Below are 24,793 nucleotides of genomic sequence, written 5' to 3'. Positions count from 1 at the left end.
CAATAGAAAGAGCCATTATAAATCTTTTCTTTTCTTTTCCCCTTCTTTCTTCTTACAACAACCAGAATATTCCAAAGAAAAAATAAAACAGTCCCAAAGTTATCAATCAGTCCCAACCAAGGCAGAGTTCTCACTTTCTCCTCCTAGGGTAGTATCAATCAGAGAAAAAGAAAGTCCAAATCTGTTTCTTAAAATCTTATTGCAATATATTTTAGTCTTTCAATCCTTAAGGCATCTCCTCCAACAAAGTCTTAGCATACAAATATTTTTTTTTTAGTCCTCTCTTTTCCCACTCATCGCTCAAAGCCAGTTTTCACCTAAAAAAAATAGGTTTCTTAATATTCACTTTTTATTCCGTAGGAAAAGAGGGTAAGCTTTCCCTTCAGCACCATCAAACTGCCGCTTTTTTCCTCTTCTCGAAGGTATCATTCAGAAAGTCATACTTTTCAGGAATTTTGTTAAATATGTCTTAGAGTCCTAGGAACCAAGAAAAACTTTCTCCTATCGAACACTTTCTCCACTTCCTCCTGCGCATTCTTACCTGGCTGCCAGCTTCTTTGTGGTGGCCATTACGGACCGCCGCTGCACCGTCCTGGGAAAAGGGGGTTCGGCCGGCCGGGAAGGGGGTCTGCAACACCCCCAAACCCCTCTCCGGATCCCCCTACCTTCAGCTGCCCCTGCAGGGCAGCCTAGCTCCGTACCCGTCCGGATCGGAGCCCCAAAAACGGCTAGCGCGGCAGGGATCGCGTAGCTTCGCGAATCCCTACCACTCGCGAAGCCGACAAACTGGAAGTTCAGGAGACTGTTATTTTTAATTACAGCACTAGAGACCAAAATGTGTTTATAAGATGTATGTAGATCAAACTTTGCTTCTTAAGTGCTCAATCAGCACCAAATTAATCAACTAAAAAACGAAGTAAGATCATAAAGACAGTTGTAGTTTCACTTAGCAACTGCCTCACTTAATGTGCTACTGGTCCCAATTGTAGTTGTTAAAGAAGACTGGTGTAATCAATTCTAGTAGAAAGGAACTTAATAGAATGAGAAGAAAATAGTGTAAAGCTACAAAATTATGCTTAAGAGCTCCCTCCTAAACTGAAGGTGACTAAAAAGTTGTTTGAATGTCAAATATCAGATCCTGGACCTTTTCATTGAGAGTTAACCTTTTTTTGACGAAACTGAAAGGAACAGGTAGCTGGAAATCTTACACTGGAAATAAGGCAAGATAAAATGTGCAATGAATATTTAATACCAGCGAGCAGGCTGCAAATACTTGATGTGCCAATCAGCTGTACAGTAGCAAGCCAAGCAGTGGCAAGCAGTTGTAGTGAGCCCTGGAGGAGCTGAAAGTTCTTGGTAGCATTCTTTTGGGATAGAAGCAGCAAATTCATTGACTTTTCAAAAAACGCTCACAGGCCACATGCATTCTCTAGTTTCTGCTTCTGCTTCAGATAAGGTTTCTATAAAATTACCACAAGAGAATACCTAGAAGACTTTAAGGGATTGTTAAGAGGATGGTTCTACTTTCATTGACATATCTAGATTGGTCTCATAATTGCTATACAGGCAATCCTCAATTTACAATCATAATTGTGACAGGAACTTCCACCAGTAAGCATTGTGGTTGTTAAATAAGTTGCAACCATTTCTTTTACCTTTTTTGCCACAGTCATTAAGCAAATCATCATAGATCATTAAATGAATCCAGTTTCTCCCATTGAATTTTCTTGTTGGAAGTTGTTGGGAAAATTGCAAATGGTGATAATATGACCCTGGGATGCGGCAACCATCATAAATTTATGCTTATTATGCACACTTTTTGTTAATCCAGTGTTCTGGATTCCACTATTTCTGCATCAAGCCAGATTTGTTTTACATCTGTCATTGCTTGTGGCTACTATTTTCTGGCCTCATCTTCAAGGACCTTTAATATTTCCAATGTTATGCTTTGTGTCATTTTAGAGACCCTAATTAAAACCAAAGGCAGTTATTTTGTTCTTTTTACCTGGAATCTCTAATCCCTTTTAGTGTTCAATTTAAATTATAACCTTTCTAATTTGTTTTATGATTACAGTAGACTAAGTAATTCTGGTTTTCAGAAAAAGCTATTTACTTCCATAATTTTGTTGTAAAAGTTTCAATATTCTATAGCAGGGGTCGCCAACCTTTTGGACCTCAGGGACCACCAAACTCATAATTTTAAATCCCTGGGACCACTATATATGAATTTTGACTGACAGTAGCTTGCTGACATTGGTGGGAGAGAGAGGGGGGGAAGAGAGAGGGAGAGGGAGAGAGAGAGAGATATCTGATCTAACCTCTCTCTCCCTCCTCCCTCCCTCTCCCTGTCACACACACACACACAAAAACACAGAGGCGGGGTGGGATTCAAATTTCTTAACAACTGGTTCTATGGGCGTGGCCTAATTTGTGGGTGTGGCTTGGTGGTCATGTGACTGGCTGGGCATGGCTTGTATGTAAATATTATAAATATTTATGTAAATATTGAATTTTTTATTTAAAAAAAGAGCAACTTTTACCCAAAATCAGGCAAAGCAGGCAGGCAGACTGAGTTGCTCACAGAATCACAGATTCACTTAGGGATCTATCTTTCTGCCATTGGCTACCTGAGTCTGTCACATAAAATTTGCTAGCAATCAAACTCACAAAATTAACTCACAACACACCATGTATGTAAATATTGGTTTTTTTATATATATAAAAAAAGAGCAACTTTTACCTAAAACTCAGTCAAAGCAGGCAGGCAGATTGAGTTGCTCACAGAATCACAGATTTACTCAGAGATCTATCTTTCTGCATCGGCTATCTGAGTTTGCTCTGAATAATAGAAGCTTCAGTCCTAAGGAAGGAAGATCTAAAGATTAGCTAGAAAGCAAGAAATCCAACGATTTCCTGCTTTCTAGCTAATCTAAATCTCCTGGCACAGCAGAACAGCTGATGGTCAGAAAAGAAAAAAGGAAAAATAGCAATTTAGCAGGCAAATTTGCCAGGTAAGGAGTGAGTGGATGGGGAAAGTTCCCGCGGGTCTTGTGGGCGGCGTAGCCTTGTGTTTCTGCGTAGCCTGGATTAATTGTTTGTGGGGTGCTCTGGGGGTGACGTTTCTCTGTAGACCACCAAAATTTTCTCATGGACCACCACTGTTCCATAGTAAGTTTATCTGAATTTGTTTATAATTTTCTTGGTTCAAAATCTTATTTAGCTTTTTGCCATTTATTTAAAATTCTTACATTTATAGATAATTTTTATTTTATTCAGAAATGAAAATACATTCGCCAGGTAGGTTTTCAAGCTTGTCATTTTGAAGCTCTCTAATAGCTTTTAGATGGTTAGATAAGTGATTTGCCAAAATGATTAGAAGACAGATTAGCAAACACTGTAGCCTTTAAAAAGCTCTGCCTTAGTTATGAATTTGAAGATTAATCTCTTTGTCTCTCAGTACTCACACCCACAGGAGACTGATGTCCTGCGGTCTCCTTATGTGGAGCAGTCATCCCCAAGTACAGGTGGGTGATCTTCTTGTCCAGTGAGGATCCGAGGAACCAGTCTATTCATTGATCCTTTGGTTTTTGCTGTGGTCATCTCCATTCTCCAAGGTAGACATGTCTACCTTGCTGTTCCTCCACTGGAAATCAAAGCAACCTTTATCCTAATTGTATTCTAGTATCTCTGCTGTTAGTCCTTTGTGGCAGTCCAGACAAGAAACACAAATCCGAGGTACTAACGCTACTTTATTGTAAGGTTACATTAACAGAATCTTACAAGTTTAAAAACAAGTGTAAAAAGGGCAGGTTCTCCCTGCCCTTTACTTTTACTTTCCAGAAAAATAGGATGATTTCTTCTGAAATATTTCCCACATCCTCTTTCTTTCTGGGTGCTGGTATATCTTTTAAATCAGTGGTTCCCAAACTTTTTAAGTCCACCGGCCCCTTGGTGCTACAAATTCATCCTCGGTGCCCCACACCCAGGGGTGGGATTCAAATTTCTGTGGGTGTGGCCTAATTTGAGGGTGTGGCTTGCTGGTCACGTGACTGTGTGGGCGTGGCTTGCTGGTCATGTGACTGGGTGGGCATGGCCAGGTTACTGGCAAACCAAATACAAGTGGTCCTCACTTCATGGCCGGTTGGTTAGCAAGTGTTCTAATTTATGACTGGCCTCCCCAGAGCTACTTGACCTGTTTTTGGAGTTTTGACTTTAGATCAGGGGTCTAAATCCCACCCCTGCCTGTGTGTGAGAGAGAGAGGGAGAGAAAGAGGTTGGATCAGATCTCTCTCTCTCTCTCTCTCCCCCACCAACGCCAGAAAGCCACCGTCAGTCAAAATTCATATTAGTGGTCTCTGGGATTTAAAATTATGAGTTTGGTGGTCCCTGAGGTCCAAAAGTTTGGCGACCCCTGATCTAAAGGGGTGAGCCTGGGAGAAGGAAAGAGAGAGAGAAAAGAAAGAGAAAGAGAGAAAGAAAAGAAAGAGAAAAGGGAAAGAAAAGAAAGAGAAAAGGGAAAGAAAGAAAAAGGGACAGACAAAGAAGGGGGGATGGAAGGAAGGGACAGAAAGAAAAAGACATAAAAGAGGGAGGGAGGAGAAAGATGAGATATCTGTTCTAGTCTGATCACCTGCTCCAGCAGGGTTAGCAGGGTGTGTGTGTGTGTGTGTGTGTGTGTGTGTGTGTGTGTGTTCTCGTAATTTACCAGTACATTTTGGTTTTGCCTTCTTCAGAATTGGCACTGTAATACATTGGGGAAAAGTAATTTTTAGGGTGGAGATCTGGTCCAATGGATCCTGTTTAAAGCCTCAACAAAATGTGAGAGCTTCCTGATAGTCTTGACCATGTTCACAAAACCTTTAATAGAAGCCAAAGAAGTTTCAATGTGCTGGCAAAGATGTTTCAATGTGGAAAAGGGCCTCAGTATAAAATAGGCTTCATTCAATCTGATGCATCAGGTCTCTCTCTCTTTCTCTCTCTCTCGCTCCTTCCCTCCCTCCCTCCCTCCCTCCCAGACTGGCTTTGCTCTAGTTTCCTGATGTGCCTGTGGGGCCGGCGCTTCGAACATGGATGGATGGATGGATGGAGAGAGAGAGACAGAGACAGAGACAGAGACAGAGACAGGCAGGCAGGCAGATAGATAGATATATGGGTAGACAGACAGACAGACAGACAGACAGACGGACAGACAGACAGACAGACAGATAGGTATGGTAGGCAGGCAGGCAGGCAGGTGGTATGGCAGGCAGGCAGGCAGGCAGATTTTGGATGATATGGGTAGACAGACAGACAGACAGACAGACAGACGACAGACAGACAGATAGCAAGATAGGTGGTAGGCAGGCAGGCAGGCAGACCTTGGATGAAATGGATAGATAGCAAGCAGGCAGCAAGCAGGCTTTGGATGGATGGATGGATGGATGGATAGGTAGATATGTAGGTAGGTAGGTAGATCTATATTGGTAGGTAGGTAGGTAGACAGAAAGACAGACAGGTAGGTAGGCAGGAAGGCAGGCAGGCAAACAGACAGACCTTTTGGATGGATGGATGGATGGATGGATGGATGGATGGATGGACGGATGGCTGGACAGACAGAATGGACAGACAGAATGCGACAGCGGCGGGCTTCCGGTTTGAGCTTCTTCAGCGACAGACCGAAACCTCGTCTCTCCGAAGCTTTGATCCGTGCTCGCCGCTGGAGCACCCCGAGCTGGCTGGTTTCAGGGCTAAGCCAATCCGTAGAGATGGTGAAGAGCGGGGAGACTGCCTGCAGGGTTGAGGAGAGCCGCATCTCTCCTCCCCAGCTGGCCATTACTCCGTTTCCCGAAGGCGGTTGTAGCGGTGGTCAGAAATGGCCACCACAAAGAAGAACTCAACCAGAAAAGAATGTGCAGGAGGAAGATAAGAAGAGAAAGTTTTGGTTGACCGGGTCAAACAGCAAAAGCAACAAATAAGGTACCCTGGAATTTAAACTTAACAACACTGTTCCCAAAGAAGATTTTGAAGCTGCGAAGGAGAGAGAGAAGGGAAACGATTAGGTTTTTTTTTCTTCCCTTCCTTATACTGATAGCTAAGAGACTTAAGCAAGAAATTGAAAAAAAAATCCACTTGGACATTAATAGGCATCTAAGCTGAAAATAAAAGTCAAAGGGATAATAAAGATTTCTGGACATTTAAAAGTTTTTAAAAGCAGAAAAGGAGAAAAAAAAGAATAAAAGGGCAGGATCTGGAAAAATGGAGGAGACTGCCTGGAATGAAGGAATGGAACTGTAATTAAAAGGAACTTACGGTGAAATTTTGACAAGATTCCTCAAAGATACATTTTAATTGAAAGTTGGTTAACAAAATAATAGAACCCCAGGAAGAGAAAGTGGAAAAAAGAAGCAAGTAGAAACAGCCTTGGATTATTTGGATTATTTGGTGATTTTTGTTTTTTGCATCTAGATGACTAAAATTAACCAAGTGGTTGTTTAAAAGTTTTTAAAATGGTATCACTCTTAGAAGAACTGAAAACGGAACTTAAAAAATGGAAAGAAGATGCACAAGAAGGAAGAAGTTCTTTTGGCTTCGTGTTTCAATTCTTAGAAATGGAGATCTGGAACTATGAGAAACAACAAGAAACGCTTGCAGAACAAGCAGATTGGGACAAAGACGAATCCATCTTTAATGATCAAATAATTTTAAGTGGGGGGAAAAAAGAAAAGGGAGAAAGAGAGTGAAAGGTTTAAGATTAGAAAAAACAACCAAAAAGAAGAACAATTTGAAAGATAAGTATAATATTAGAAAGCAACAGAAGAGGGGATTACAGATGAGAGAGTTAGAAGTAAAGACACGAGGGGGTAAAAAGGGGAGGGAGAAGAAGAGGGAAAGAAGGCAAGGAAAAGAAGTTGTAAAAAACAGAAACAAGAAATGGAGAAACAGAGAAAAGATATAAGGATTGTAACCATAAGCTTGTTTAGAGATAATGGGTGAAAATTTAATTGCAAAAGGGATTCTGCAAAGGTACATAAGATAGCATTGTTATATTACAAATAAAAATAATTTTAGAAAATATGATGATGGATAAAATATTTACTGTAATGTAGTGGGATGTTTGTTAATAAATAAATGAATTTAAATGATTGAGAGAATTAAAAGGGAACATTTTTAATTATTAGTAATGATTTATAAAAATATAAGTGAGAAATATGGAAAAAAAGAATTAACTATGGAAAGTTTATAAATGTACCCAAGGAAGTATGATATTTAATTGAAAAGAAATGTTAAAGTTGTTAAGATTTTAATGCATATTAATGATAGAATTGAATTGGAATGGAATGTGTGTTTTATTTACATATATATATAATTTTTTCTTTTTAAGAATATAGTCTCTATTTTAAGAATGTACCAAGCAGAACTCGATTTGAAGTTATGTATTATATTGAATGCTATAATCTTAAAGGTATACATTGAAGCTTAAATAAGAGTTTGAATGGATAAAATTAAAGGATATAAAGGTATCATACTCTAATTGGTAACTACAGGGAAAACTTTGCTTAATAAGAAAAGATAATGTGAAATTGAAACAGGACAGACAAAAGTATAAATGTAATGATTTGAATTGAGATGAGATAATTAAAACAAAGTTGAGAAAATTAAAAGAGGGGAAAAACTATGTAGAAAATGTAAAATGGTAATAAGATATGGAATAGAATATAAAAATGAGCATGAAATTGAGTTTTGTGTCTGTATGAAGAAGTGATAACCTGGGACCATGCTATTTTCAAAAAAGATGTTTTATTTGTATTTTGTTTTTGTGAAAACCCAAATAAAATTTTCAAAAAAAAAAAAAAAAAAAGAATGCGACAGCGGCAGCACTTTGGCAAAGTGGTGGCGGTGGCTTTTCCCAACGTGCTGCCGCATTCAAGGTCCTGGTTCTGGTGCAGTACAACAGTCAGTGGGGTGAGCCTGCAGGGGCGGCACCTTGAATGTCCCCCTGCTGCCACTTAGCATCCCCAAGGGGGCTGGCAGAGGGGTGCTAAGAGGCAGCAGGGGGGCATTCAAGGTCCCGGTCGGCCCTGCAGTTTCATACACTGACTAGCACCACTCCTGAGCTGGCACCTCCAATGCGGAAGCGGTGGCACATTACATGCCGGCGCAGCTGCGGTCAATGCGCCATCCCCCTGCTGCCTCTTAGCACCCCTCTACTGGCCCCCCTTGGGGATGCTAAGAGGCGGCAGGTGGGCATTCAAGGCGCTGGCCCTGCAGGTTCACCCATTGACTGTAGCACCGTTCCGGAGCCGGTGCCTCAATGGGTGAACCTGCAGGGCCGGGCGGTGCCTCGAACACCCCCCTGCCACCTCTTGACACCCCTCTGCCGGCCCCCTTGGGGACACTAAGAGGTGGCAGAGTGGCAGTGTGTCGAACACGGCCGTGGCGGCACACTATGTGCCACTGCTTCCACATTGGAGGCGCAGGCTCTGAGCAGTGCTAGACAATGGGTGAACCTGCAGGGCCAGCCGGTGCCTCGAATCCCCCCCTGCCACCTCTTAGCATCCCCAAGGGGGCTGGCAGAGGGGCACTAAGAGGCAGCAGGGGGCGGCCCATCAAATGTGGCTACGGCGGCACGGAACATGCCGCCGCTTCTGCATTGGAGGCGCCGGCTCTGGAGCGGTGCTAGTCAATGGGTGAACCTTCAGGGCTGGCCAGTGCCTCGAATGCCCCCCTGCTGCCTCTTAGCATCCCTAAGATGTGGCAGGGGGGCGGCTTGTCAAATGCGACCGCGGCAGCACGTAATGTGCCACTGCTTTTGCATTCGAGGCGCCGGCTCCAGAGCGGTGCTTCAGTCAATGAGTAAACCTGCAGGGCCGGTGCCTCGAACGCCCCTGCCACCTCTTAGCGCCCCCTGCCAGCCCCCTTGCCTCTTAGCACCCCCTAAGGCATCCCCCCAGGGGGCGATACCACCCACTTTGGGAACCACTATTCTAAATGATGGTTGTCTAAGGCTGTAGTTCTTCCTCCTTTCTCCCAAAGTCATTCTTATATCCCATCATACATTCTTAATTCTAGTTAGAAAATGCAAATAGTAAAGATATATTAATCAATGTAGATTCCCATTTATGCTTCATGAGCTTGGTACCATTCACTCTGTTGCTATAAAACTTACTCGCAACTATTTCTTTGGAAAAAGAGGGCTATTATGGCACATGGACCTGTTCTACTAATTAATTAGTACAATTAGTTAATCTACTCTTGTTTCTGTCTCATTTACCTTGGAGGGCTGATAATTCATAGGATCAGATATGTGAAATGAATTGCGAAATGAAAATCATTTAATCTCTACATTATTGAAGACTCGGCATAAACTGAAGTGTCTGATTTCTCCACAACTAATCTAGTTATATGTGCTTCCATAGAAAAGGATAATTTAAAGTAATATTACTTTTTGAAAAGTTGAATCTTCTTAAATATTGATCAGTGACAGCATAGGAGTCATGGTAAAGTAACAGCCTTTATTACATAGGTAGGTTCAAATGTAGTTTTCATTTCACAAACAGACTAAAAATGAAACAGGAATTAAAAACGTTTTCAGAATAGGAAACAAAAATACAAGAATGTGACAGCATATTTTTATTTTCCTAAGCATTTTTCAATTACAGGGCAGCCCATTTAAATAGTGCCCATCAGAGTTGAATCATTATGCTATGGTATTATTAAACTTGTTTTTTAACAGCTAACCTCCTGACAAAGAAAGCTGTAGAGAGTTGCCAAATTATACCATGGAAAGCAGATGCTCGTTTATAATTAGAATTGCATAAGCCTTATTTGCAAATGAGCATTGCTATAGGCCAGCATCTCGACCTTGATAATATTAACATACATGGACTTCACACTGAGTGGGGAATTCTGGGAGTTGAAATCTACACATTTTAAAGTTGCCAAGGTTGAGAAACACTGCCTTAGAAAAGGTCTCCCTAGTTCAGTCACAACATGATACTTTTTATTACATAAAAGGCACTGTGCCATTTTTAAACATCATTTAAATCATAGTGCCGTATGCCACAAACAAACACACCAACACTGTCTTTCTAACTGATTATGATTACACCTTTTGTTCTGATGCAAACATCAGAGAAAGAGGTATAGTTTACAGTAGTCTTCTCCTGTTAAACGAAAGACACACCGCTTAAATCCAAATAAATGGCTTTATCCAATCCAATTATCTCTAGCTTGGCCATGCAGATTGGGGATGTTAATAGCGGTAGTTTAACACATCTGGAAGACATCGGCCTGGGAAAGATTACAATAGCCTGAGACAGATTCTATCAATACTTCTTGTGCAGCAGTTGTACAGCAGTTTGTAACTTCACTAGACCCAGTCAATATTTTTCACATTTGTAATAGAAGAGTGTTACTGTCTACAGATGTCTACTGGAGAATATTAAGGGCACGAGGCAGAAAACATATTTTAGACAGCAACAGCTTAGCTTCTGATGCAACCACAGGACTCACACTGAAAGTCTCAAAAAGTTGTCGAAAGAGCAATGTATATATTGCTTTTTTTCGTTTCCTTGTTCAGATACAGAATAATTTAATGTCAAACTTTACTAAGACAAATGTTCTTGAAATGAGAAGGGACTTTTTCTTCTTCTTCTTCTTTTTTTTTTTGCAACAAGTCCAGAAAAACGTTCATATGGAAATTATGTCCTTTCTTCCAACTACTTTTTTTCTCAAGTATAAGTCAACACTGCATCTTTTGTCCCCGACAAAAGTGACTAAAGACTTCTGACAAAAAGGCCTTCCGTGGGTCAGAATTATTTTAGCCCCCAGGACGGTTAATATTTCCACACTGCATAGAATTAGAGGAACTAAGACATTTTGCATTCGTTTCAAGATTGCATTTTCCCCTAATACGACAGCCTTAGCCATTTTCCATTCCACACCCCATTTTAGAAACTGTCAGCATCTCAATTTTTTTTTAGAAAGACACAGGAGAGTGGGGGAAGGGCATCTTGAGACTTTAAAAAACTTACATTGTACAAGAGACATTAATTTACTCGCTAAGCATCTCCACTGACAACTGGCCTGCAGATAGTGTGGATTTGGGGGCACTGGGCCTATCCTTTACTGCTCCATATGCCAAGCAGTCTTCATGCATCCATCGGAAACACAAGCCGAGTTCCTCTGTTCATCACCTCAGGTGCTTCTGTTCCCAGATCATTTTCCAAGGCTTCTTCAGAGCTACTCTTTACCTTCCTGCCATCCAGGTTGATAACAGCACCATGGGAACTAGAGGAGCCGTTAGCAGTTATTGTTGTATCTCCGTAGGTCAGTGTCAAGTCACTGTCATTCAAGATAAAATCGGAATCTTCGTCTCTAAGCTGTTCTTGGTTCTGAAATGTGTTCAAGAAGGTTTTTAAGGAAACAGCAGAAATATCCATTGCATCTTAATGGAACCAGTCAGAAATTTGGTGGAGCTACAACCCTCATATGGAAGAGGCTAGGTGTTGGGGGTAGCTTTGGAGTATACTTATTTAACAGTTCCATCTATCCCCTACTCATCCACTAAATAGAGATGTGTTGTCAATACTGTCAGCTCTTTGAGATAGTCCAAATCAGGAAATCGAAGTTTTGAATTCTAATAATATTTTTATTAGAAGATTGGATAAGATTCTTGAAAGACTGAATGCACCTATTCCCTCCCTGCCTTTGGCTCAGAAAACTAGGGGAAGTTAGCTCTATAGTAGTCATCACATGATCAGACCCAATTTTATGACCATTTTTGCCATGGTCATTAAGCAAATCACCATGGTCATTAAGCAGATCTGGCTTTCCAAATTCATTTTGTTTGTCAAAAGCCAGCTGAGACCATCAAAAATCATGATTATAGGACTGCAAAACACTGCAACTATCATAAATGTGCACCAGTTGCCAAGCACCCAAATAGTGATCACCTGGCAGTAGAGGTGGTGCAATGGTTGTAACCTCAAGGACAGCTCATAAGTAACTTTTTCCAAGGCCACCATAACTTAAATGAATGGTCATAAATCAAGGACTACCTGTAGTTATTTTGCAAAATACTATGAATCAGGTATTCTCATGCACTAGAGGTGTGTTCACCAACAGGTGATCATACTTGTCTTCTACTGCATGATAGAGGATACCATATGTATACTTCAATAATCTGCTCAGCCTTGTTTCAGCAAACTAATCTGATTTGTACTGACCTGCTTTGAACATTACTATTCAGGTAATAGATGAAATCACAGGATAAATGATGTTTCCAACTGTGTGTTTGGGGAAAAAATACCTTTGGATAAAAACCAGTTTTGCTGGAAAAATCTGTCCAGAAATGCGTATTCATATGTAACTCTAGGAGGCTTTTATTAAATAAAAAAAGAAGTTGGTATAAAAATAGTTAGGAAATCACCCTGAGGGACGGAAAGAAATTACAGTATCAAAACAGTAAGTTAGATAAGTGGAGCTTGAGGCAAGGCCAAGAAAAGGTTAAGGGAAAAGGGAATAGGTGCATTCAGTCTTTCAAGAATCTTCTCCAATCTTCTAATAAAGATATTATTAGCATTCAAAACTTCAATTTCCTGATTTGGACTGTCTCAAAGAGCTGACAGTATTGACAACACATCTCTATTTAGTGGGTGGGGAGGGAATAGATGGAACTGTTAAACAAGTTGAGAAAACATCTCAGCTGTGCCTCCCTGGAATTAAAGTAAGCGTTGGAGGAAGCAGATTCCAATTTGCAAGACTCTGATATCATAACTGTTTAGATAAAACTCTTATCCTACATGGCATTACTTTCTTAGTCTGGACTACCTTGTTCGGCTTACAACAGCACAGAATTTATGCAAAATCGTCACTGGAGGAATGCAATCAGAAATATCTCCTAAACTAGCATATCTAAATGAGTGCATTCCACATTTTGTGTGGGTTTCCTTAAATGGAATGCAAAAGAGGTTGCTGCGTGGTCACCTCAGACTCTGACGAGGAAACCAAAAATAAATACTCACTTCTTGAACTGCCAGACAAATTGCTGCCTGAGGATTAGACAATGCTATGCTACTGGAGGAGATACAGCTGCAACCAATCTTAGAAGAGGAGGACTCTGAGCTGTCACCCCATCCCGTGCAAGCACTCCACATAACAGAACAGAGCAAAGGTGCTGTGCAAGGCTCCTCGCCAGAAAGGAACGTTGTTCTTCCAGATGAGCAACGCCGATGTTGCTTCTATTTAAGAAGTCCAGCGAGCTCAAGACTCTCTGCTAGACACAACCATTCGTTGATCTAGATAACTGTGTGTCTTGTCTCTTGACTCAAAATCTCATCCCTGTGATTCTGGACCTGGATTGGCTGATGACCCTGCTATGGCATTGGATTCTTGGACTTCTGTCCACTCTTGTGCCTGCTATTTTGCATTTAGACCAGGGGTGTCCAACCTTGGCAACTTTAAGACTTGTGGACTTCAACTCCCAGAATTCCTCAGCCAGCTTTGCTGGCTGAGGAATTCTGGGAGTTGAAGTTCACAAGTCTTAAAGTTGCCAAGGTTGGACACCCCTGATTTAGACTTTAAAGGCAAACTTGCTGGACTTTAAGGGACTTGATTTGTGTGGGGGGGGTGCGACCCGTTTTCAGCCTCCCCAGCCTCCAGAAGCACTCTGCCAGCCAAAAATGGACTGCTCGGAAGCCCCACGAGGCCCCCGCATGGCTTGTTTTGGGCCTTCCCGGCCTGCAGCAGCAGCAGCAGCCCATTTTGGGCTGGCAGAGTGCTGCTGGAGACCACGGAGGCCAAAAACGGGCCTCGCAGTGGGCCCTGTGCCCTGTTTTGGCCAGCAGGGTGCTGCAGGAGGTGTCCATCCCTTCTCCCACCCCAGGCCCAGGGTGGTGAACTACAATGCTGATTCGGCCCTCCAAAATATCCAGTATTGACCCTCCTGCTCTATGCTGTAACTCTCCCAGTTTAAAAAAAAAAGGAATAAAAATATCATTGTGTTATTCTCTAAAGATTCTTTCCTTGTTTCCCTCAAAAGGACATCACCTTTGTTCTCCTCACTTCTTCCCAATGTGCTTACATGAAGAGGAAACCTAAAATTGCATTCTTTATGAAGTTTTCACTTTCCTAAAAGTGTTTTTCACTTAATCTCCATATTCAATATTATGCTGCCTTAACTAGAAAACCCATGTAAAAACTTAGCATGGATTCCCAGTAATGCAAAACATTCTTTGGAGGCAGAAAGAAAAACAATCCATCTGGATCCCAGGGGACTTGAAAATGTTCCAAAAATAACCTGACGCTGGCCTCTCCGATTCCTTGCATTCTTGCAGATAAGATCTCCTAAATTCACTTGAGAAGTATCTGGTTCTATTTGCTTCACTAATAACAACACTGGACTTATGCACTCCCATAACTAAACAACACTAGAGGAGCCATGCGTAATTTCCACACTGATGTCCTATTCTGCGTCAAAGCAGATACATTTGCAGCTAGGCCAGAATGCATGCATGATTCTGATGGGGGAGACCTGGTGTGAAAGAAATGTAGACCAGTCCTTGGAAGTGGGAAAGGAATGTGTGAATTGTTAAGGGGAGGGGAAGAGTTTCTGAAAATATGACTCAGTCCTGAGAGGGAGGAAAACATGAGGGGGAAAAAAAACCTCAAAACAACATCACCTTGATTTTGTTTGGTATAAAATAGAGAAATTCTGATAGGCTTTTAAAATTTGTTCTTCTACCCTAGAATAAAGAACTTGGAATCCTTATCTTGCCTGTTTTTCCACCTCACCTATCTCAAATACATCCCATTTCTGCCTAGATATGCAAGGAAATGTTATTAAAATGTATTAAAATTGCACGGTTATTTCCTAGAATGTTTACCTTTTTTCCCCATTCAGTTCCGTTCCCCAACCCAATCTGATGTTACTTAAGAGTTTAGTATGCAACAAAATGCACTTACCTCATAAACCTGGGGACTAGTTAAACAACGAGCTATCAATCCACACCAACCTGGAAGGGTTGTTGTGAGAGGTGGACCACTGTGGGTCAAAGTGGGCTTGAGGTATCTGCCATTTCATTAAGGAAAATACACCTATGAAGGAACCATGTGCAAATAGTTCAAACTATATCATTAATAGATGCAGTAATTTCAGCCCATTCTTGTACTGAACTATGAATTATGAATAGATCCATCCACTAGCTATCAGGCATTGTAAGGAAAAAAGAAAATGAAGAATTCATGGGACAAAATGTAATCAACCATCAGCCAGATCACAGAGCTAATTAAATAAAGAGGCCTTCGGAGCACATTAGCTATCTCCAATATAAAAACAAGCTGTAAAACTAGTGAAGCAACCATCTGTGAAAACTATCCAAAAACCAAACTCCATGAATAAATTTTAGTTTCAAGTTTAATATAGGCACCCTGAGTATAACAGTTAAATTCATCAGTGATGTACTCAAGTACAGTCAACAACCATATCGTGTCCTGGACCAAGTTTCTGAACTGAATCTGGAAGATGCAGAATAACATATTCAGAATGTTTTTCTTGCAGCTCAGTTACTTTAGCAGGAATTCTTCATGTGTTCTGTCTTGTACCACTTGTCTTGGAGGGATAAGCCATATTGGTTTTTGCTAATAATAAATGTGATTCATTTGGCTACTTCATTTCTGTTCTGGAGCATAATATAAACTTCATTTAACAGATGTTTTTACTGGATGTGTCCTGTTCAGACCAGACAAGGATTGGCAGTTTTATAATGGCTTCTTGTATTGCATAGAATTTTGCCTACTAAGAGTCTGGAAAGGATACTTGTGGTCAAAGCTGTACCAAAGCCTGAAGATCCATGCACTTTCCTGTTTTGTCCGATTCGTTCGTTCAGTATCTGGACCATCCTAGGCAGTAAAGACCATTTTGTTATGCAAAGAACATTACCAAATAAAAGAATAATATAACCTGAGTATGCGCAAGACAACACTGATCAATGGCAATAGTTTTCCAGCAAACTTTTTCTTCTCATAGGGGGAAGAAACATAACACCTACAGACATGTTTAGAAAATAAAACTGGGAAAGAGCTACAACCAGGCATTTTGTTTGGAAGTGTGTCCATCTTGCCAGAAAAAGGTCAAAAAAGACAAATAAAGGACATCTTGGGGAAGAGGGTGTCCATTTTGCCAGTTTAGCTTCTGATACAAGAACATGAAGTAACCATATCTATACAAAACCTGGAGTCCATTTTATGAACATTTTCAGAATACAGAACCTAATTACTAAATATACCAATTGGATCAAAAGTTTACTTAAGCTATGTGAGCTACATGAAGCAAGGGCAACTATTCACAAACATGGAGTTCCTCCATACGACATAAAGGGAGGATGTATAGTAACATATACTATTCCTAGTTAGGGCATGAGTATCAGGATAGCATCCTGCCTTTTATCCTAATTATTCAGCTCTAAACAACATAAAAACTGTCAAAATGGAATTCTGGTTATAGAGAAGATCAGATGAGAAATTTCTCTTTAAACATAAATATTATCAATAAATAATTCAACTAGCTATATGATTTTTCTTTCCTTAGATGAGCTTGGACAATTGCTGATAATTAGAAGATTCAATCAGGGCAATTGAAAACAGAAGATAACAAAAAGGAAAGATTCCTAGGAGATAACTAAAAAGAAAGTAAGGTTATTCAAAAGGAACATTGTATTTCTCCCTCCAAACTTTTAAGAAGTTAATTCTTCACATATGTCTTGGTGAATGCAATAATGGATATGGTGACTGCCAGGCATCAGGAGTGTGGGACACTAAGCTTTAGCTGTGTTGATATGTAAAAACTAATTTTAAAAACATAAATATAGGAATACTGTGGGTTGTGCGCCAGTTACGCCCTTTCCTGGACCAACAATCCCTATTCATAGTCACTCATGCCCTAGTGACTTCCCGTCTTGACTATTGCAACATGCTCTACATGGGGCTTCCCTTGAAAAGCATCCAAAAGCTCCAGTTGGTGCAAAATGCAGCGGTCTCCATGGTTTTGTACAGACCTCGGTGTGCACATGTATCACCTCTCCTGAGGGAGCTGCATTAGTTGCCGATTTGCTTCTGCGTGCAATTCAAGGTGCTGGTTGTCACCTTTAAAGCCCTTCATGGCTTGAGACCAGGTTATCTGAGGGACCGTCTCTTGCTGGTCACATCTATCTGACCCACCAGAGTGGGGAGGCCAGGAATGTTGCAGGTCCCATCCCCTAGAGCAGGGGTCCCCAACCACCGGTCCATGGACCGGTACCGGTCCGTGGAACAAATTCTACCGGGCCGCTGGTTTGCTGGGCGCCGCCATCTTGTTTTGATGAAAAAGTGCTTCCGGTGAGCTCACCGGAAGCACTTTTTCATCAAAACAAGATGGCGGCGCCCAGCTGATGCCGGTACCGGGCCGTGGCACCCAGCTGATGCCGGTACCAGGCCGTGGCGCCCAGCTGATGCCGGTACCGGGCCGCGGCATAAAAAAGGTTGGGGACCACTGCCCTAGAGAGATACACCTAGCGGGACCCAGAAGAAGGGCCTTCTCCGTGGTAGCTCCCTCTCTCTGGAACATAATTCCCCAGAGATTAAAATGGTCCGCCCTCTAACATTCTTCTGAAGATTTGGTTCTGACAGTGGGCCTGAGGAATGCTCGTGTGATGTGTTTGTTACCAGGAAGTGGTATTATATGATTCTCTCTTTCATTAGTTTTATTGGTTTTTTATATGAGGTTTTTATATTCTTGTAAGCTGCTTTGAGTCACCATGTGCAGCAATATACATTTTCTAAAATAAATAAAGACAAAATTGGAGCTTCTTTGGTCAGAAATACATCAAATACACATGGGGGAACAAGGTGAGAAAGCACAGCAGTAGAGGGCAAAGATGAAAGAAAATAAGGCAATATGTGATTGTTCCTTCATTCCCTTCCTTTCCCTATGTAAGTATAGGGTGAAACAAAATTGGAGGTTAAACATATAAATCTTCCTAACAAACAAAGAACTTTGTGTGCCATAGATGCCTGTATATTGTAATACAAAGCTGAATCTTACCTGTGAATTTCACAACCCCATGAGTTGAGCACAAGTTTTTTGGGGGGGAAATGTAGAATATGAATGCTGCTCAGACATGCTTGTATAGGAACATCACTGACCTGTTGAAAAAGTTAACTACTTACTCCTTGTAAGACTTGGAAACTGTCATTGTTGGGTGGAGGGTCTTGATCTGGGTCAACTCCAACTCTGTAGAAATAAATATCAGGAAACAAAGAGCATGAGGTAATGAACTGAATTAATACTTTTTCCATTGGGCTTGAGGCTAGTAGCACGGTGTAAGTATACATAGTGCAAAGAGTACCAGAAAGTATCTGGTAATATAATGATTGTTAAATATTACTGTGCGTCTACTCTAATACTCTAATTTCAGGATAATGATGTATTTTAACAACCTCAGTAAAATGCCACTCCATAAAGCTGAAGCTATCAATATTGTGTAGGAAGACAGTGCTTGTTTTTCTATTGCAGGCCCTGAAAGTTTCATCAGCTTTCTCACTATTTTAATAAGACAACCAAATTTGTTAAGAGGCGCCTCAACTGAGAACCTATCTGGATTTTAATTTCTGATGACTATTGCTATTAATTGAGGAAATGAGTTATCTGGCCTTGAAAGACTGTAGGGCAGGGGTGCCCAATAATGGCAACTTTAAGTCCTGTGGACTTCAACTTTCCATGCTGGGTGGGGAATCCTGAAAGTTGAAGTCCGCAGGTCTTAAAGTTCACTCTACTGAATTCACCCTGTTCAGCCCCCACCCCATCTCTTGCATTTATACCCTGGTTCTAAATCAGTCCCCAGAGTTTAGAAGAATGTGACAGGACGTCTCTAGTGACTACATTAATTCTGTAGAGGCTTCTTTGAGGAATTCAGTTATCAGAAGTGAAATAAAGACTGAAGAACCGATTGCATAGAAAGCCAACAGTTCCGTCAACGCTGCAGGAAAATACACCATAAGCAAGTAGTTTTTTTAAGGCAGTAGAAATCTTGTAAGCATGAAAAGATCAATCAGCAGCAGCAGAACACCTTATCAGTGATGTTTAGAACCCAACAAAAAATTCCAACCCAAGGAAAATTTGTTGCCAAGAAAATGTAAAGGCAAGGAATATGGCTGACACCATTCTTAAATGAAAGAGGATTCTTTGTTTTAACTTATAATACAGTGAAATATTTTAAAATATATCTTATATTCCTCTGAGTCTTGATGATACACCACAAACAAACAAAATTTTCCACCATGATTTTCTGTTTATTAATTTTACTGTCCTAATTCTTTTGAACAAGGATATTTTCAGTTTATCCATATATAGCTTTCCTCTGTTTCACATCCACTCAGCTAAATTACTGAACATGAAACTAAAACATAAGGTTAACTCTGTGGTTCTGCTTTGAAGAGCAAGGCACTCTCATCTGATTTGCAACCATGATATGGAGATGTACGGGGCAATTTACTTCTTGGAGCCTTGAGTGGCAATCTGTATTGACCAGGAAAGGTCCAAGGGAACAGTTAGGATTTTTTTTATTATACACAACTGCAGGCAATGGAATTTAATCTAGGATAGACTGCAGTTTATGTGCATGGAGTAGAGAAAAAAACACACTCTCTTTTTCAAACCAGGGTCTTGACAGTTTGGGCCTCCTAAACTAGCCACATCTATTAACTCATATTTAAGTACAACTACTCAGGGGAATATGCAAAGTAGCAGAAAGTGTCTGGTAAGATCAGAATTGTTAAGTATTACTGTGCTTCTATTCTAATTCCAAGATACTTTTAGCAATTTTATTTATTATCAAATGTATTGGCTGCCCATCTTGCATACAATGATTCTGAGTAGATATGATTTTATTTTTAGATCATAACCAAGGACCATAAAACTCTGGTTTTATTTGTACATCAAAACCCAAACGTTGAGCGGTAACAATATCCTCCATAATTCAAACCAGGTTATCTGAATGAGAGTGTTCCCCAATACAAATTGGAGAGAGCTTTCTCTCTGTTCCATCTGCTTGTGAAACATACTTGGCAAAAATTTGGAAGACGGCCATCCAAAATCATAAACTCCCACCTCTATTCTCTGATGCCTGGCAAGCAAACCATGTTTTTATTTATATAATAGTTATTTATAATCAGTACAAAACTATAGTTTGCTCAAACAGCTTGGTTATTTCATGTTTTCCTCACAACAAGGATAGCAAAACGGAGACAATAAAGCCTTATATTTGGCAGAGTTTTAAAATTTAATATGACATCCCTATTAACCTATAGCTACAGCATTTAATGCAAAAGAAAAAAATGAACAGACACAGAAAAATCCAAACCAGTCTCACATTACTTAGATTTTCCAAAAATCTAGTTATTAGATATTCAAAAACCAATGAAATATTCAATCTATGTACTTTTAATCTGTGGCTGCCAATTGAATTATTATTATTCCCAAATCCATTTCTGGCAAACATTTTTTTAGAATATTCACTTCCACCTACAAATTGACTTAGTTTATTTAAGGATAAATTCTTCACGCCAAAAATATAAAAAAATCCCAACCCCATCAGGATTTAGAAGAATAGAAGTTGAAGTGGGTTTTGGGACAGGATAATAAATGCAATCTGATTTACAAAAGAGTTAGCTCCTAACACACTTATGGTTGCTTGTGAGTTTCTGCACTCTTCAGTTGCTAGATAGAACATCATGGAGAAGGACAATAGTATTTTTTTCCAATTCACATGTAGCAAAATTTGCAGAAAAACGAAGAATGGTTAAAAAGTCTTCTTCAGTATTAAGAGAAAGACATGCAACAGCAGACAAAGAATGCACACGCTTGAGGTTAGAAAAATGAAGAAAGCCAAGCACCAGGTAGAGGTCATTCTGTTTGGTCACCTGAAATACAGCCAGTGGCTTTCATTCATCTCTTCCACCGATGGAATATATTCACCGACTCTAGTATAGCACAAAAATGGGATTGGTTTACTAATACATTTTAAAAAGAAAAAAAGAAATTGCCTTTCTATGTTGTTTCTTCTAGGACTGCTTTACCCGAAACAAAATATCAATGGAGTGCATTTGGATTTTGAAAATCAAAAAGAACAGTAAGAAAAAAGGACGATAATCTTAAATAATTTGGTAAACTAACAAGCATTATTATGATTATCATTAAAAGAAATTAAGGGCACCAAGCAAACCTTCCCTTTCAAGTGTCCTTGATCCATAACCAGGGTTCATTCATTTGTTTTCTCCTCTCCCTGCCACCACTTTGGCTGCAATGGAATGTGGAGAACAAGGATGGAGATAAAAGCTGGAAGCCTTGATCACCGCCTGCCTCAAGTCTAACAAATTTCCACATAATGAAACACTACAAGCCTTCGTCAACCCTACTAAGCAAACAAAATTCAAACTTGAGCTGAAGTGTATATAGAAAACCTGTTATAATAATTAATCAGAGGTACTTATAATGAGTTTTCCCATCATCGCTCCTCTCATTCCTAGGTTCATTGTTACTACTCTTTTCAGAATCACTTCTGTCCTTCTCTTTATGCTTTTATGGAATGCAACCATCTTCTTTCCAGATCCTTGTTTCCTGTAGTGGCGACCTACTTTCCCGAGTTTTTCTGCTTCTGTGATTTTCTCGTTTGTTTCTCCAATAACCCTTTCCTTTGAATGCCTGCTTGACCAACATCAAAGCACTTTCTACTGTTTTCTCCTTAACGTTACAAAAAGAAGACTGAACTGTGAACTTTTAAAAAATCTGACTGTGTTTATAGCAGTCATTCAATAGATACTTCCTGGAGAGGAAGCTTCAGCTTGGTCTGCTGAAGGACCCTCATGTGATCATTCAAATACATGTAGTCCTTGACTTACAACAGTTAGTTCATTTAGTGACTGTCCAAAGTTACGGTACTGAAAAAAGTGACTTATAACCGTATTTCACTGTTATGACTGTTGCAGCATCCCCATGGCCACTTGATAAAAATTCAGATTTATTATGGTTAGTATCCCAGGGTCATGCGATCACCTTTTGCAACTTTTTGACAAAGTAAATGGGTAAGCAAAATCCACTTAACAACCAGATTAGTAATTTAACAACTGCAGTGATTCACTTAACAACTGCAGTGATTTCCTAGTATGATTTGATTGCTTATTGTACCCCATGACTATCACTAAGTGTTGTACCTTATGATTCTTGACGAATGTATCTTTTCTTTTATGTATACTGAGAGTATTTGTACCAAGACAAATTCCTTGTGTGTGTCATGCCCCTGGTGGAGACTGACTCTGAGGGAGAGGAGGAACAGCTGATAGAGAGTGGAAGTGTGGCTCCAGAGGTTGTGGAGGAGGCTAGGGAAGGGCAGAGGCCGGCTGAGCAGTCAGAGGAGGACCCAGGGCCATCCCCTATCCATCCTAGGGCATGCAGGGAAGAGAGGATAAGGGAGATACGTGGTCTACTTGGGAGGAGCGGGCCTTGACCCTCTTCATGAGCTGCAGCTGTGACAACTGGATAAGTGGACGGACCTGCGTACAGGTGAATGCTGGAAACAAAGTGTGGAAATATCTCTAGTTTATGGTTCCTCTCTGAGTTTGGCGTCCTTCTCAGTGTGTGTTATCTGTGGACATCCTCCAGCCCTTATCTTGCCTGGTTTGTGTTGCTTTCTCCCTTCTTCTTGTAACTGTTTGTGTGGGAGTTTTTTGGCTTCCGTCAAGAATATTCGGATTTTGGAAGCAAAGTAAAGGAATAAAAGGGGCTTCACCTGTTTTCTATGACTGTTTTGTATCCCACCCTGGGCATCACAGTGTGTCCAACTACATTTGGCCAATAAAGAATTCTATTCTATTCTATTAACAACTGTAGCAAGAAACATCATAAATAGGACAAACTTCACTTAACAACTGAGTCACTTAGCAACAGAAGCTTTAGGGTCAATTGTGCTTATAAGTCGGGAAAACCTGCAATGCACCATCACAGGAAAGAGTTTTCTATTTCATTCAGGCCAGATCCTCATCTAAGAATTACATTTTATTGATTAAAATCCAGAGACTGATTATAACGTGGCAGCTGGTGCATATTTGGACGCAGTGCAACATCATGGTACTTTTATTACTCAGGATACAAGAATTCAGCAGCCACACCAAAAATATAGAGAAGGAATGCAATCCATCTTTGCATAGCAGCACCATGTGTCGAAGCTATATGATTTATAGAAGTAGTCCTTGACTTATGACCACTAGTGAGCCCAAAATTTCTGTTGCTAAGCAAGACAGTTGTTAAATGAGTTTTGCCCCAGATTAGGACCTTTCTTGCCACAGGAATTAAGTGAATCACTGCAGTTGTTAAGTTAGTAAACATGGTTGTTAAGTGAAATAGGCTTCCCCGTTGACTTTCCTTGTCACAAGGTCACAAAACATGACCACATCACTGGACAACCATCATAAATAGATGCCAGTTACCAATATTTGTTTTCTGAGGTTTTCGCGGGTATTTGTATGTGGATCTTTGGTTATTCGGGTTTTCTCCTGTGTAAAATTGGAAGTATCTAGGCGACGTTTCGATGAAGTCTCATTCATCATCTTCAGGCTTGTGTCTTCGGCTTTGTGCTTCTCGGAGTAATGTGAGCTTGCAACTGCTTCTTCCTTTTAACTGCTAGTGGGTGTGAGACTTGATTGGGTGGGGGCTTGGCTGTGTTCTGATTGGATGGGGATGTGTTCTGTCCAGGTGGGGGCTTGGTTGTGCTCAGGTTAGTCTTAGTTGCTGGGGGATTTGAGCTGGTGAGCTCAGAAAACAAATATTGCACCTCTACGGGGAGGAAACCCACCATCTGACCAGGACTTATGAAAAACTTGAAGTCCAAAGAGCTTCCATTTTATGTGACCTCGCATTCCTATGCAACTGCCGAGATCAAAATTTAATCCCCATAAGCTTCCAATTGAAATTCCACACCAACACAACAGCCACCAAACGCATCCTAAAAAGAACAGAATTGGCCCTAATTAGAAATGAACTTCACACAAAAAGATTCCTCCTAGACCAAATCAACAAAGATCTCCTCACACTTCACCTCAGACTCAGCAACAAGATTCACCATGCACTTTGGGACAAATCCAAACAACTCGCTGTCTGGAGAGCCGAAACACAGACCACCCTCAAGACAGACACACACACCAACAAATTCAGAAAACTACAATGCCAGAAACAAACTCCTCCTCCCTCACAGCCACACATGAAACAAACAGTGCACAACATCTCAGACAAGATCCTCACCGAAGCCGAAACCAATGTCCTTTCGAAAGGATTCAACTTTGCTGTCGCTCCCAAACACATCCCAACAGAAACCATCATATGCGGAGTTGAAACCAGCCTGACCAAAACCAACCCTGATGATGCTAATAGAATCAGACTCGAAATCACCAACACTAGCAAACCACTAGCAAACCACCCAAAAAGCAACTTATCCAAAGAAGAACAAACTGCACTACTTAACCTGAAAGAAGACACCAGCATAATAATCCTACCAGCAGACAAGGGCAACGCGACAGTGGTTATGAACACATCTGACTACCAAACCAAGTTAACCAACCTACTCCAAGACCCCACATACAAACCCCTAAACACAGACCCCACCACCTACCTAGAAAAAAACCACCAGATCCAAAATAAAAGCCTCCCCCATCAGCGAAGAAATCCAGCAAAGAATCATACCCAGAGAGAAATCATCCAGATGCCCTAAGCTTTATGGTCTCCCCAAGA

At 40.7% G+C, this 24,793-nt stretch overlaps 2 protein-coding genes across 3 annotated transcripts in view; both read right to left on the bottom strand.

Annotated features, from left to right (window-relative positions):
- TUBGCP5 (tubulin gamma complex component 5) overlaps positions 1 to 24,793 on the bottom strand; it is a 379,326-nt gene that overhangs the window by 75,931 nt on the left and 278,602 nt on the right. The window lies entirely within an intron of this gene.
- The window catches only part of SLC9A7 (solute carrier family 9 member A7), a 58,548-nt gene continuing 43,226 nt past the window's right edge, over positions 9,472 to 24,793 (bottom strand). The window contains exons 13-17 of one of the 2 annotated variants that reach the window (XM_087967092.1): positions 20,935 to 20,994; positions 18,184 to 18,247; positions 15,797 to 15,879; positions 14,944 to 15,049; positions 9,472 to 11,372 (exon numbers count right to left, since the gene is read on the bottom strand). In XM_087967092.1, the coding sequence (XP_087823218.1) occupies positions 11,130 to 11,372; positions 14,944 to 15,049; positions 15,797 to 15,879; positions 18,184 to 18,247; positions 20,935 to 20,994 (556 nt within the window). In that variant the 3' untranslated portion in view covers positions 9,472 to 11,129. The remainder of the gene's footprint in view (positions 11,373 to 14,943; positions 15,050 to 15,796; positions 15,880 to 18,183; positions 18,248 to 20,934; positions 20,995 to 24,793) is intronic. The other variant, XM_087967094.1, reaches the window with a different exon arrangement.

This window comes from Notechis scutatus, chromosome 5 (genome assembly GCF_049901735.1).
Source record: "Notechis scutatus isolate UNSWTSFEM ecotype Mainland chromosome 5, rNotScu1.2, whole genome shotgun sequence".
In the NCBI taxonomy this organism is placed as follows: domain Eukaryota; kingdom Metazoa; phylum Chordata; class Lepidosauria; order Squamata; family Elapidae; genus Notechis; species Notechis scutatus.
Note: the sequence above shows the minus strand (reverse complement) of the source record. Positions and strands in the feature narration are given on the sequence as shown.